Source organism: Lytechinus pictus, chromosome 17 (assembly GCF_037042905.1).
Source record: "Lytechinus pictus isolate F3 Inbred chromosome 17, Lp3.0, whole genome shotgun sequence".
In the NCBI taxonomy this organism is placed as follows: Eukaryota; Metazoa; Echinodermata; class Echinoidea; order Temnopleuroida; family Toxopneustidae; genus Lytechinus; species Lytechinus pictus.
In genome coordinates, this window is record NC_087261.1 from 22,349,895 (window position 1) to 22,365,628 (window position 15,734).

Consider the following 15,734-nt stretch of genomic DNA (forward strand, 5'->3'; position numbering starts at 1 on the left):
ACAAACAAGATGCCCTGTGCAGCTATATCCTGTACGTACAATAAACCTCTGAACAAAAATAGATGGCTTGAACCACTGTTCCGAACATTCTGGAACAGAATAGATTTTCAAATCTCTGCTCAGTCTAATCTACATATGTGCATGTACATTTAATACATAGTATATTGGAATGTTACTGAGCATTATATTGAAAGCATTACTGTTATACATCAGAATGGGGGGAGGGGGGGGGGGGGGGTGGGTACGTCTAATTGAGGCCTGTACATCACCTGTTTCATCATATTCTAGGAGGGGGGGGGGGGGGGTTAGGGCTGAAATACTTCCCGAAAGAGAGGGGGAGGAAATGGAAAGACCAGTTGGCCTCTGTGCAGCTGAGGAACAGAAATATCACCTGACAAACATTTGTTTCGTATTTCATCTACATAACCCACCTGCACTTTCAATGATTTATTAAAATAAGCTTTTGTCTCAATACACCTTGCTTTCTATAAAAACTGTCAGTAACGCAAGGGTTCTGCCTACGAAGAAACATGTATTCGCAATCGGATGTCCATTCTATTATCAAGAAAGGGCATGTATATGCACATACATACATGTAGTAATCTAACCAAGCAAATTTTTAAATAGATAACATATTGCCTATCCACAGATACATGTACAATCAAAATTCAACGGGTTGACTCTGTACTCTATTATAAACATCTCAATGCACAAAAACATTGCCCTCTCCCACTCACGCACACACTGTGACACACACACATAAAAGACACTCTCTCCCTCTCATTCTCTCTCTCTCTCTTTCCCACTCTATCTGACACGCTTGTCTTTAATATGCTGTACAATATATAATAGATTCTCATAGTATGTATATGGGGGGGGGGGGAGAGGTGGAAGGCTCTGCACTTTTGGAAAATTGAGTAGAGCTATTACATACAGTTTACTGCATGAAAGACAAGATACACACTTCTGCACACCCATGTCCAATGGCATGCGTTTGTCAAGTCTCGCATTTGGCAGAAAGAACACGGTGTCCCACAGCGTATCTACAGTGTGTATCACGGGCCGCTGAATGGTTTTGAAAGTGGGGGTGGGGGGCTCAGACGAGAGTACAGGGGCTGACCATGCAAAAAATTATTACTAGATGGTCATTTTTACGTTTTTGTACACAGTTTGGGAAAAAAGTGTGGCCAACCACCTGTTTCCGCAGCCCCTGTGTATCATATCTTCACATAGGCCCAAGATACACATGCATCGGGTCTGAAGCCGCCTCCGACGCCGGCCTCAAGCTTGCAATTTGGTGTGTATACACATTCACACCAGAAGTAGACTGAAACTGCTTTGAGATTCTTTATCCATGACGAATGTTCAAGTGACACATGAGCCTGTCTTTTCAAATCAACATTTTCTATTGTTTGTTTTAATAGCAATAGCTATTGTTTGCCATTATACCGATTTCTAGTTCAGTGGTCAAGCTGCCATTTTTTACTCAGTCCGGTCCGACAATAAAAAATAGTGAGCATATGCACATTCGTCGAGCCGCCTTCTGGCCGGCCTTAGTCCACCTTTTGACGCAGTGGCGGACCGTGACCCGGAGGAGACAAAGCATTGGAGGGGCACAGCATTGTTCACAAACAATTCAGTGCCCCTCCAATGCTTTGTCTCCTCCGGGTCACCGTCCGCCACTATTTTGACGTATGTGTATCTTGGGCCACAGTGCACTTTACGAACACACTGTTCTTTCCAGCAGTTATAATACTCATATAATATTCATTTTAATGGCCTGAAGTGTCCTGGTGTTCATCCAAACATGCAAAGCTTTCCACCTTACTCAAACATGACAAGGTAAACTGCATTAAAAAAGCTACATGTAGGTCATGGCAAACCTAATTATTTGCCCTAGACTGTAATTCAGGATTATACAAATGCACATTAAATTTGCTTTGGATAGCTGCAGATGACTGACTTCTGAGTAGGAATAAAAACAAATTATGCTGTTTGTCATGGCATTTGGTATTTTAAAGTAGTTTACTATTTAAGGAATGTGTAATCATGTTTTCTCTACCACATCGCAATCAAACCTGCCCAAGAACATGCGACTATGAGGATTTATTGACCTATTGTCTTCTGGAACCAGGTGGTTCCCTGTACAAGGTTTATAGGAAATGCAGGAATCAGTCGTCAAAAGGTCAACCCGTTTTCTACTGGACCAGGCGATTCCCTGTCCAAAGCTTATAGGAAACGCAGGATTCAGTAGTCAGCAAGTCAACCCGTTTTCTACTGGAACCAGATGGTTCCCCGTACAAAGCTTATAGGAAACACAGGATTCAGTAGTCAGCAAGTCAACCTGTTTTTTACTGGAATCGGATGGTACCTGAACAAAGCTTACAGAAAATGTAGGAATCAGTAGTCAAAAAGGTCAACCCGTTTTCTACTGGTCGGAAGGTCCCTGCAGGAAAGTTCTAAGAAATGCAGGATTCAGTAGTCAACCAGTTAACCTGTTTTCTACCAGAACAGGATGGTCCCTCTGCAAAGCTTATAAAAATGCAGGATAAAGTAGTAAACAGGTTAACTCATTAATTTGCTGCCTACTGTATCCGTATAGGGCAAGTTTATTTTGATGGTCACAAGGGCGATGGTAGATGGAGTTTCCACTCTCAACATGCTCATACAACAGAGCAGCAGGGGGCGTATCCAAGCTCTATCGTAAAATCTACAAACATACACACACTACGTCGCTGACCCAGCGCACACCCGCTATCATCATTTCCATAAGTTACTGCTCAGCGTCTGTCCTGATGACATGCCGGCGGCGCCCCATCCAGCCCCAGCTCCGCCCGCTCCGACCATGGGTTGCTGTGCACCGGCGAAGCTACCGTGCATTCCTCCCGTAGCTGGCTGGGGAGGGTTATTGCTGGGCATGCCCCATCCACTGGGCTGCTGCTGCTGCTGCTGAGGCATTGTTCCTGGAGCCCCGCCCACCCTCATGTTCTGCATTTGTGCTTGGACCTACAGAAAAAGTAAGAGGAAAGGAGAGAATTATGATCTACATTGTCATAGCATCTTATAATTCAGGAAACTCTGCTGAAGTCAATTTTTTATAAGTCTAATAATTGCTTGTTAAAGTCAAACGTCTTTCAGACCCAGTGGGTGTTTCATAAAGCTGTTCATAAGTCAAGAGCGACTTTTAGAACGACTGCTGATCCTTTATTGTGGTAAATGGTATATTCATTGGCAATGGCTTAGCGCATAAGAAAGGATTACTAGTCGCTCTTAAAGTGGCTCTTAACTTACAAAGAACTTTATGAAAAAGCCCCCAGAATAAGCAAACATATGTTCAATACATACATAGAGTCGCATTTTGCCAAAGTCAAACAAAGTTCTGTGGTCCAAAGAGATTAGATTTTCAGCATGATCATTCTAAAAAAAAGGCCAGTAGAGCACCTGTCTAGTGTGTGCACTTATAATCTACACTATTTCAATTCAATTCATTTCAATTCAATTCAATTCAATTTTCAATTCATTATCATTATTATACTCATTTTCAAAAAAAAAAATCTGGGACCCTTAACACAAAGATCAGCAATCATCTTAGAAGAATATCTCTACGATTGATTGCATTGACTACAATGTACAATCTATCGTGAAAGTCAAGCATACAATGAATCAATTGCTAGCATTTGTGTTACGAGACCCTGATTACGGTTTCCACGGATTCAGGATCATCAGACTGGTCACTCACTTATGAATGCCATAATACTGAATATCTATTCCTGAAAATCATGCTGTATATGGAAACTTGTGTTTCACCACCACCATGAAAATATCACATCAAGGTATAAACATGAAATGGTAGATGCTACATGATGAGAATGGAGGAGAGAAGCAGTAGACAGCCTCAAAAATCCCACGAAAGTATTGCACAGACAACAAGCACATATATTTTCAGTAATAAGGAACTGGTTCCATTACATTTGCTCCGGGGACAATTGCTGCACTTCAAATTCCACACATTAATGGAATGACCAACTTCAACCCTGGATTTAACACTATACCAAAAGCTGTGTGCACCTGTAGGTAGCCTAGCTTAGCCGGGTAATAATAATAGCAGGGCCTGCTGGGAGAACAGTTTTCAGAACTGACGTGGCTACCCTGGGTAAATATACCGTTATTATTATTATTATTGTTATAATTACCCTATCCTATCCTAAACCTAACCCTAGGGCCTAAACCTAACATAAAACCCTAGCACAACCTGAACCCTAACCATATTAGACAAAATAAAGCCCGGAGCAATTGTCTCCAAAACAAATGTCGTGTCACCAAAAACTATTAAAATATACTACATGTATTTGTAATGCTATTTTCAAAAGGCTGTATCTACACGTGTGAATTCATATAAGATCCATAAACATCTTCATGAATATCTCCATAAATACTTGATGATCATTCCGGAACACCAACTGAATTTTGTTTTTAAGAAATGAGTTTTGCAATACGTCATAGAGGGTACAATGAAAATTGCAAGTACATTGGGGTCATGGATATCATAAAGCTGTTCAATGAAAAAATGGTGACTCTATATTGTGCTTCATGACATATCCCTTAGCCCACTGCGAGGAGAGGTTTAATAAAAAAGCTCTTCAAGCTTATCTGGAATACTTGGATTTGCTTCCTTTATTTTCAGCAGCTTTTCGGTAAATTAAAAATAGTTGGATTCCTGTTTCTGAAGCTTAAGACAAGGCTTTTCTGGGCCCTGTCTTACAAAGAGTTACGATTGATCCAATCAACCTCAAATGTATGGAAATCCATCAATATCATAATTTTTTTCTTCCTTTGAAAACAAAGAGAAGCATGCTGAATTGTCAAGAAAACAGTGAATGTATGAATATCAAGAAAATATTTTGAACAAACATGTACTAGAATTTTAGATGTTGATGTTACTGGCTTTCCATAGTTGTGGTTGATTGGATCAATCGTGACTCTTCAGAATGAACTCAGGTACTTTGCAAGACTTAAAATTAGTACTTAAACTGCAGATCGAACAGCTGATAAAGTGTAAACCATGATGCTTAACCCTATCTAGGCCGGGGGGGGGGGGGGGGGGGCCTCCCAGGCCCCCCCTTGAGATCTCGGCCGTCGACCGCGCGATCGCACCGAAAATTGGCACGCGGGTTGCCTAGGACATAATCTACAAAATCGTATAGTAATTCATTTCATGCGAATTGCGGTTAATTGATTATGCTAATTTATGCGTAATTAGTATGCAAAATCATACTTTTTGCTTTAACTCCCTAAATAAAGCTCCAAATGCTCTACTTTTTGGTATAGAAACACTTTTTGGTGTTCTTAGCAAGGGTACATGAAAAAATTGCGACATCAAATCATTTTCTAATGTATTATATTGTTTTTTGCAATTTCTTATGTATTTCGTTGTTTTTTTTACCTTTTGTTTTTCATTGTTTTTTCAATGAATTTGTTGGGGACTCTTCTGAGATCATAAAAAGCATAAAATAAATACATTTAGACCAGTAAAACTAATAATAATCATACATTTTTGAATTTTGGTTGAAAACACAATTTGCATTGACTTTGTACACAAAACCACGTTTTTGAGCAATTTTTGGTCTGACATGCACTTACATAATGTTGCGTAATTTCGGAACCATGTACCCGGGTGACGCAAAATTGGTCTCAAAAGTTGCGCAAGACTTGAAAGTAAAAAGTCAGCGAGCGGCTAGGTCAAAAAAATTCGCGCGTTGAAAATATCGCGTGATTCGTTGAGGGGGGGGGGCCTCCGAGGCCCCCCCCCCCCCCCGTCCTAGATAGGGTTAAGTGTGAAGGGAGGGGGAGAAATGGATGGTACAATTTAATATTGACTCTCAAATGTTTTATCTATACAAACAATATTAAAACATTTCTATCAGATTTCATGTCCATCAGATGATTTACAAAATTTTGGTATATAAAAAATATAATAAAACCAATGACAACAATACATAATAATAATTTCTAAATAGAATATCAAAATATTGAAAGTTAAAAGAATAGACAAAAAACAAATATAATCACATGTATGTGCCAATTAAACAATTATAAACATGAAACAATGAATATTAATTCACGTGAAAGAATCAAGAATTATCCACATTATTCACTATAAAAAAAATAATAAAAAATCAAAACATCCCAAAGAACCACAAAGCAGGACAAAGTTGACACTATTCAGCTACAATACAAGAAAGAGGTTCCAAGAAATGTGACAAGCAAAACTGTAACATGCAACACACAGTCATATACTCTCACGGTGAGACGACATTTGCTCCTATGACAATTGCCCCAGGCTTTATTTTATCGATATACGGTTATGGTTACAATATAGGGTTTTAATGTTAGTTTAGGATAGGGTAAAGTGTTAAATCCAGGGTTGAAGTTGGTCATTCCATTAGTGTGTGGAATTTACAATGGAGTAATTGTCGCCAGAGCAAATGTCGTGGAACCAATCTCACAATTAAACACAGGCTAATGCTGAAGTCACTCCAATGAAAAACTACTCCAATCAACAGTGGTACGCCATTAGAAATGGCACCATAGCTTTTATCGGGTGGGACTTTTTGGCCCGAATTCACAAAGGTGGTTTTGAAAACCCACGATTGAGTCCATGGTTTATGCAGATTTTCGGTATAAATTACGCTTATTTACTGCGTATATTAAAAAAATGTCCAATGCTGATGTGCGCTTTTGTTACAGAGCGCCAAATCGACGCCCGTTGCCTTGGTTATCCACGCTATTTTATTCATGAGTCCACTGTTTTGAATGAGTCCACTCTTCAAACAGTGGACTCATGAATAAAATAGCGTTATCTTACCATGGTAACAGGCGTCAATTTGGCGCACCGTGACAAAAGCGCGCATTAGCGTTGGACATGTTTTATACACGCGCCCGATACGCGCTAATAAGCGTAATTTATACAGGAAATCTGCATAAACCGTGGATTCAACTGTGGGTTTTCAAAACCACCTTTGTGAATTCAGGCCTTTTAGTTTTATCGATGTGACTGTGGCAGAAACTGTAATGAACAAGAACATGAAGAGCAATAACGTTCATTTTAATACATAAAAAACAATCAACAGAACAATAACAATAGACAGAAGGGAAATCTCCAATCAATTTCGGTGTTGACTGGCACTAGCTGGTGTGTTGGGGGGGGGGGCACCTTAACAGAACAATAACAATAGACAGAAGGGAAATCTCCAATCAATTTCGGTGTTGAGCAATAACTGGTGTGTTGGGGGGGACACCTTAACAGAACAATAACAATAGACAGAAGGGAAATCTCCAATCAATTTCGGTGTTGCGCAATAGCTGGTGTGTGGGGGGGGCACCTTAACAGAATAACAATAGACAGAAGGGAAATCTCCAATCAATTTCCGTGTTGACTGGCACTAGCTGGTGTGTTGGGAGGGGGGGGGCACCTCAACTTTAAACAAGGTTGGTATTGGGATTCACTTATCTGTACACCCTGCGAAGGTTTATCCGTTCTCTGATCATTTGGTTAATTAAAGTTCAGTGTTGACACCTTTTGGTGTTGGTGTTCGGTTCATTTTTAAATCAGCACACCACCCCAATTGTATAAGCCAGTCTGAAGAGGATAGAAGTAAAGCTTTCGATACGATTTAGATCAAGTTCATAAGTTCAGTGTTCAGGTGTTAGAGTCGTATTATTGCTAACAGCACTAATACCACACTTGAAATAACCAAGTGATGCTGATATTAAGAGCTTCTTTTCTTTCCCTTTTTTTTTTTGGGGGGGGGGGGTATTCAATGTAAAACGCGTTTTTTATAAACTGAACCTAAAAAAAGTATTACTCTTCTTAAACCTTCTTGTATACATGCATGTTGATTGTTCGATAATATCAATCGTCAATCTCGCTAGACTGCAACGGAGCTTGAAAATTAATCAAAATATAATGGGAAAGATTGATTCACTGAGTAAACATGCTTGATTTTATATAAGGGTAACATTTTACATTTGTTTCTGAACTAAAATTTAAAGCTAATGTACATTTATGTAGACGCAATGGGCGATGATTTCAAGAGATTTTTTAAAAATTTCCAGTGAATAGTGAGCATGCATATCATTGCAGATTGTGACCTAATTATATTCTGACGTAGTAGAAGCAAGCCTGCAAGTACCTTACAAACGATTCCCCTGAATATTGCCAACACACAAGGGCGCATGCATTAATATCAGCTTGGAAAGGACCTCCCCACAGACAGTGCGATTCTATTTGATGATTTATATTGAAACGTTATTTTCTACAAGAATATAGAAAAAAAACTTTTCCATGATGCAGTCATTTAATTTCATTTATTAGAATTCACTGCTGATTATTACATGCACAACTCTGTGTCCATGCATTTTTACAACAAAAAATGTGTATCCAAACATTTAAAAATATATATATTGATAGTGTGCAATACCATTCCAAACTTGCCAAAAACTAACAGAAATTTGAATTTTCCTTGACAAGGAAAACATATAACCTATACAAATTCATATTTGATGTATGGTTTGGCATGTGACAGATTATGGAAATATTTTGACTTCAAAATATGATTGTACCATGATACATGTAGGAGTTGAAATGTTTTCTCATACTAAGGTTTTGCAATCAACCATGCTCATAAATGGTACTATTAAATGCCATAAAGTGTAAATGTTAGTGAAATAATGCACAGGTCACTGATTGATGCATACTATGCAAGAATTTTAGAGAGAATGCAATAAATTGGAACTATCCCAAACATCAAGCACGATTTCATAATAAGCAGAAAAATGACAGAAAGATATAATAACTTAACAGAATTATCAATTTCTGAAGATTCAATTTTCTTTTATTCGACGCAAGCAGCTCTCCCATCTCATGTGTATGAATTCCATAAATTGCCATTTTTCAAAGGCTCATGATTGAGTATATTTTCTAACAAGTTTGGCAGCAAATCATAATGTACCCCTTCATCATAGATCGCACATGTGAAATTCTTTCCAATGTTTTGAAAAAATATATCACATAATCTTTGTGCATGTAAGCTTACAATGAGAAAGTTTTTGATAAACCATAAAAAAATGTTTGTCTTCATCTTTCTGCATTTCATAAACTCTGTCTTGATGTCAGGGTGGAATTCCAATATAATGCATGCATGAAAATGCATGGTTGCAAAATGAATATGCATGAGAAAGAGAATTATGTAAATTAACATCTTGCATTATGCATAAGCCAACCTGGTGCATCATATCGTACTGCTGCTGCATTTGCATCTGTTGCATATGCATAAGCTGCATCTGCTCCCATTGATACTGCTGCTGCTGCTGCATTATGGGTAATTCAGAGGAAACCAGGTGCATTATGGGATTGGGAAAAAGTAGCAAGATCGTGTTGTTGGGTTACTTGTGAGTAGAATTCCAAATACACATTGGACAGAACAAATAACAAGTGAGAAACAAAAGGAACCAAAAGTTTATAAAACAGTGATAAAACAAATATGGCGTTGTTAGTAATCAAACAATATTGAAAATACAAGTACTGTACAAGAGCAACAACAGGGTTAAAACTATTAAAAAATACTAAATTGGGCAAAGCATTCATGACTTCAGTCCTGAAAGATCTAGGCCTGTAACATTTATCCATCATAAGTCATTAAATACCAGACTTTATTATGATCATGTACCTGTTTGCATGTGGTTGAATTATCAAAATTTGAAGGAAAATTTGCAAGAAAGTTCCCCCTTTGATATTAAGCTTGTACTTAGGATAAGGAATGGAACACACATGCATTCATTTTTTATTTGTTATTGTAATATATTGTTAGTTTGACATCTAATAATAATAGTAAGCATTTATTTGATGCCATCTATCTTAAATACTCTATTTCAAGGCTAATCTCATATAGTGTACACAAAGAGGAACAAACAATTAACTGTTACAGAAGCCAGACAGATTAATACTAAAAAAAAACAGTGAAGATTTGTTAGAAAACAAGCCAAACCTGTTGTAGAGCTTGAGCCTGTGCTTGCTGATGTTGTTGCTGCTGTTGCTGCAATGAGTTGTGACAAGTTTCAGTTGTAGGTGAAAACATGGGTTATGGTGCAAGGGTTATAGCGAATGACACATGAACATTGTTAATATCAAATTTGAAAAATATCAATAAACCACTGTGTTTCGGGTATAATATGTCGAAGCCTGCATTGGTGAGTTTGCAGACATGTCGAGACATATTTGTCTCAACGGTCTAGATGAAATCTTGACAATATGCAATAATCGATAAAGACAATCAACTAATCACAAAACATCCGAAGGTAAGGTGGGCAAACCCTAGACATAATCATTGCATTGCAATGTCATTAGTCGTGTAATTATTTGTACATGATGTCATGATGATGAATTTATAGTAATGTCATAGGTCGATATGAATGAAGCAACTCAAACCAATTATTTAGCGCTATTAAAGGTTTTTTTGGTTTGCCTTGCAATAACAATAAAATATATTGTCTGAGCGGCATGATTTTTCTAATGGGGAGTTGCAAAAAATTAACATTCTATTCCAAAATCAAGTGCACGTATGTAAGTCAAAAAAATCAAGCATTACAAGCCTTTAAACACAAATTTGAAGTTGATTTGCTTAATATTGCAACTTTCTTGAAACATCCCACTACACTCAATTTTGGGACCCGCCCTTGATGAGTAATTGAACATAAGTTTCCTCAAGTTCCCCATTAGGCTGTGTGACATAGAAATTTGTAGTCCAATACATGGATTTCAATGAAATTCAAAATGCAGCTGCTTGCAGGTGATTTTCTGTAAAAAAATAAGTTATGCAGGACCATGAAAATATGTAAGAGCAAACGTGAGATCCCAATCTTGCTTGGGTTTGGATATGAAATACTAAAAAAAAAGCAATATTGTATTGTTCAAATGGAGGCCAAAACCGGGATCAATGTCGCATATGTGCTTTAAAAAAAGGAGATTCAGGTGATGAATATCTCTTTGGGCATGATATATGTATGATGTAGGAAGTATCAGTACACAGCAATACAGGCAGCGAGAAAAGCCATTTTCATTTTTATTTGGTTAATTGTGTAGAATTAATTGCACAGCAAACATGTTAGCTTTTAAAACCATTCATATTATCCAGGCTAGTAATATGACTGATGAATAACGGAATTTCACTCCATCCAAACAAATGAATGCTTGAATATAGTCAGTTATAATCATATTGTTTTCTCCGGACCTTTAATGGATTAATGATGGCCATGAAATTGCAATAAGAGTACCACAAGGGATGATGTCAGTTGCCATGGTGTCATGGCGGCCTGGTTCTAAACAAATTAACCCAGGTGCCATTTCACACAGCCGTTCTTAAGTTAGGAGTGACTTAAAGAACGACTGGTGATCCTTTCTCACGTGCTAAAGCATCGCCAATTTATTATACCATGCATTTACCACAAAAAAGGATCACCAGTGGTTCTTAAAGTCGCTCTTAACTTACGAACAGCTTTATGAAACGGCGCCCTGTTATGACTCTCAGAAAGATGGTAAAACCAGGGACAAAACCCCATCACCATTTTTGCAAATACAAATGTGTATAGACGATCCTGCAGCTGCGACTCAGATTAGAACCAGCCGGCTCATTGAACATCATGACGTCACACCTTGTTACTCTATATACATTGAATAAAAAAAAATTATCAGTGATATGACGATGTGTGAAAAGGCAATGGAAGTCAAGACTTACTTGCTGTAAAAACATCGCTTGGTGCTGGTGTTGCTGTTGTAAATGGGCTTGCTGTGGGTTGTACATCCCCATCACGTTTTGCCCTGGCATCGGCTGAACACCACCCATCATGCCCATGTTGTAGCTGCTCTGTGGCGGGAACCCTGCATTGGGTTGCTGCTGTGGTATACCGCCCTGAGTTGTTGGCATACCACCGTTCATCACTTGGTTTGGTTGTTGCGATGGAATGTACACACCGCCTGAGGCGAAAAAAAAAGGCAGGAATGGTTTCATAGCATAGTGACAAAAGCTTCCACAGAAAGACAAGGGCCCTGTATCATAAAGAGTTACAACTGTTGTAACTTTGCCCTTATGACAACTACCACGGTAACCTTGATTTTGATTGGCTGCTGAGCCCTGTTGCCATGGTAGTTGCCATAATGGCAAAGTTACAACAGTTGTAACTCTTTATGAAATGGGCCCCAGAAGGTTCTATAAAAATTGCTCCTGTGATGGTCACTCTACTGGAAAAGAGAATATAACGCCAACATAATATAAACAATGCCCATATAAACCAAAATCCTGCATGCATCGCAACCCTAAGCATGTGTCATGTTATTTGAACACTAAAATGATAACCTTGCATTAAATATGTCTAAACAATCCTTTCCAATAAAGGCAATGCACATTTATCATTTTACATGTAAGGAAATCACTTCAGCAGGGTCGGAATTACACAGGGGCGACGGGCGATTTTGCCCCCATGACAGCCCAAATCGCCCCTGAAAATTATCAAAACCCAATAAAATACCATCGACAATGTAAAAAATACTTCACATAATTACGTTCTCCGGCGGCATAGCAAGCGCATCTTTTATATCGCCCTTGCCAGCTTTAAGTTGAACGGTCGATGCAATATCCGAACCTTCCGTAACACCGGAAGCTTCGCGATTGTAAATAAACGCGCAATGCAATATGGGATGCGGAGTACGCATAGTCTTTAGCACGGGGTTTTTAGAATTGTTGACGCACTTGCCGCATGGCTTATGTACATGTACGCGTGCACGATTAAACTGCACAGCTGGTAACGAGACCACGTGCATCGTACGGTATATTATGTGTACTTAGGCATGCACAGAATTGTATGCGATCAGCTGGTGATTGTGACAGCGCTGATTATCGACATCGTCGAGTCGGAGTGCGAGATGGATAAGTTTCTATTTCGAGTTCAACCTGGCTCTGCCAAAAGGTCAGAGCCAGCGCCAGAAGCCTCTCCAAATTGAGATACTTTTGAGAAGGATAAGCCAAAAAAGAAACAGTACTGTACAGAGACAATCGACAATAAAGTCTTGGGGCCTCGATTGGCTTGAATCTGAAGTGTGTGAAGCTGAAGGCGACTCTGGTGCACTAGCGTACCTACGGGGGGGCGGGGGGCAGTCTGCCCCCCCTGACGAGTCACAACCCATGCACTTTTTTTTTTTTTTTTTTTGCTTTTTGGTACGAAATCCTATATTTGTGGTTGAAGACTTTTTTTTTTCCTTGTCACATTTTGGGCGGACGAATTTGCCCCCCTGTGAAAAATCCTAGCTAGGTACGCCACTGCTCTGGTGGGATCACTGTTGTTTATTGTAAGGCCTGTAGCCTACAGTAATTACAGTTAAAAATGTTCTGAGCTTTTAGGCATCACATTGAGTCTCGGAATGTCAAAAGGTAATTGCTGATATGCGATAAAAAAAAGTAGCCCCATGAATTAGAAAATAGCCCCAAGATATTCAGTGGTAGCCCAAATGTAAAAAAAAAAGTAGCCCCTAAAAAAAAATAATTCCTACCCTGCACTTCAGTGTTGGCTGGCAAACATATCAGCCAATTTCTTAAATGTTAGTTTCGGGCAATTATATTTTAAAGATGTTTAAGTGTGACCTACCTGAAAATATTTGTCTCAATTTTCTAGTTTATAAGAATGGTTGTAATGCTCTAATATTGGTGTGGCTTGCTGATCAATTCATGAAGCAAATGTAAAATGTGGGTTAGACCTCCAAAAGGTTAACTTTTTTTACGGAATTGCCTTGTATGAAGCCCAAAGGACCCGCTTTGCTATAGTGAGATACATGTAACCTTGCTCACTGACGTGGGAGGTTACATATTTTGTTTGAGACACTATTGGAGCTTTACAAGAAACTTGCAAACAACATGGGGCCCAAAACCAATCACATGTCTTTTAATTGTTTGCTATTGTGAGATTCATGTAACCTTGCTCACTGAGCTGGGAGGTTATATATTTTGTTTGAGACACTATTGGAGCTTTACAAGAAACTTGCGAACAATATGGGGCCCAAAAATCAATCAAAAATGTCTTTTAATTGATTGCAAATTCCCAATTGATTGTTTATCTGCTTCTTTCAACAAAGAGTTTAAACTGATTAACTATGGAAGCTAAAAATGCGACGAAAATTTGGAATTTATTGCAAACATTTTCTTGCAACACTTCGTGAGTGCTTCATATTCACTCAAATTCTTGCTACCTGGAACACCATAATTCTGTTGGCTCTGACTTGATGACCCGTAGAGTGCCAGGATCGATTCTTTGGACGTTTTGGACGACGCTGACTTGGAGGTGTCTTCTGTGCCGAAGAGGGACTCCTCGATGACTGGTTCTGGTGCCGGGGCGTTCGCACTGTGCGCAGGGGAGATCTGGCTCTGGATTGGTTTCTCGGGTGTGTTCAGACCAAGAAGATCACCATTACCCATCTGTACTGTAGGAGTATCTGATATGATGGAAGGGAAAACGTTACAATAGCAATTTTAGGAGTTACTTCATTGTTTAGTCATTCATTTGGGCGTTTCAGAGAGTACATGGAGATCTTGCTTTGGACTGGTTTGGGGGGGGGGGTATGTGAAGACCAAGAAGATCACCATTACCCATCGGTACTGTATGAGTATCTGATATGTAAAAGGGAAAACGTTATAATAGCAATTTTAGGAGCTACTACAATGTTTAGAGATTCCTTTGGACGTTTCAGAGAGTACATGGAGACCTTGCTGTGGATTGGTTTTGGGGCATGTAAAGACCAAGAAGATCACCATTACCCATCGGTACTGTAATTATTTCAGGAGATACTTCTTTGTTTGAACATTCAAATGAGTGCTTTTAGAGTGTTTGGATCAAGTACGGAGGAAATCTGGGGAGCTTTCAAGAAAGACTTTGTTGGATGTTTTATCCGACAAGTCCTGTTCTATCCGATAGTTCCCGTAGTAAGAGTACATCTCAACCAATGAAATTCCAGGAAATTTGTCAGATGACAACTTGTCGGAAAATTCATATTGATGACACCCCCCCCCCCACTCCACAGATCTAGATGGGTTTCTCTCGTGTGTTAAGAGGAGTATCTGATATGATGGGGGGGGGGGGAGGTACAATTACATGTACGTTCCATTCTCAGCAGGGATGTTATTAAAGTGTGATTCTTCGTCATATTCAAAATATCCCATTTCAACAACAATTACTCATCCTTCTTCCTGACATGGAATTAATTGAAAAACAATCCTGCAGTCTTCCCTTCCCTGGATACCTTTAAAGTTATACTTCAAATTATATTTTTCTTTTATGAGGACATAAATAATATACTACCTGGGATATATTTAGATTACTGCACCAGGGGAATGGGTACTTAGGAGAAAATCCCTGATAATGACGTACATGGCCTATGGTAGAGTTGTCCTTGCACCTTGTCATAATTTACTTACCCAGTTGCCAATTTGAAATCTACATATTAGGGATCTCAATTTTAAAGCAGCCATAACTTTCTTATCGCTTTTCCGATTTCTTTCAAATTTTCACCAATTTGTTTTCTTTATTTTTCCCCTTTCCAACGCAACAGTTATGACCAAGGCTGAGTTCCCCTTTAACAGGCTAGAGCGTTGAGGAAAGGCTTCAGTTTATCATGCAGTCATATCTACAAACAT

General features: G+C 38.9%; 1 protein-coding gene across 2 annotated transcripts in view; it reads right to left on the minus strand.

Annotated features, from left to right (window-relative positions):
* Positions 1–1,655: 1,655 nt before the first annotated feature.
* Positions 1,656–15,734, minus strand: part of LOC129279806 (stromal membrane-associated protein 1-like) — a 28,539-nt gene continuing 14,460 nt past the window's right edge. The window contains exons 7-10 of one of the 2 annotated variants that reach the window (XM_064111752.1): positions 14,294–14,536; positions 11,793–12,031; positions 10,047–10,094; positions 1,657–3,006 (exon numbers count right to left, since the gene is read on the minus strand). In XM_064111752.1, the coding sequence (XP_063967822.1) occupies positions 2,761–3,006; positions 10,047–10,094; positions 11,793–12,031; positions 14,294–14,536 (776 nt within the window). In that variant the 3' untranslated portion in view covers positions 1,657–2,760. Of the gene's footprint in view, positions 3,007–10,046; positions 10,095–11,792; positions 12,032–14,293; positions 14,537–15,734 lie in introns of both variants that reach the window. The other variant, XM_064111754.1, reaches the window with a different exon arrangement.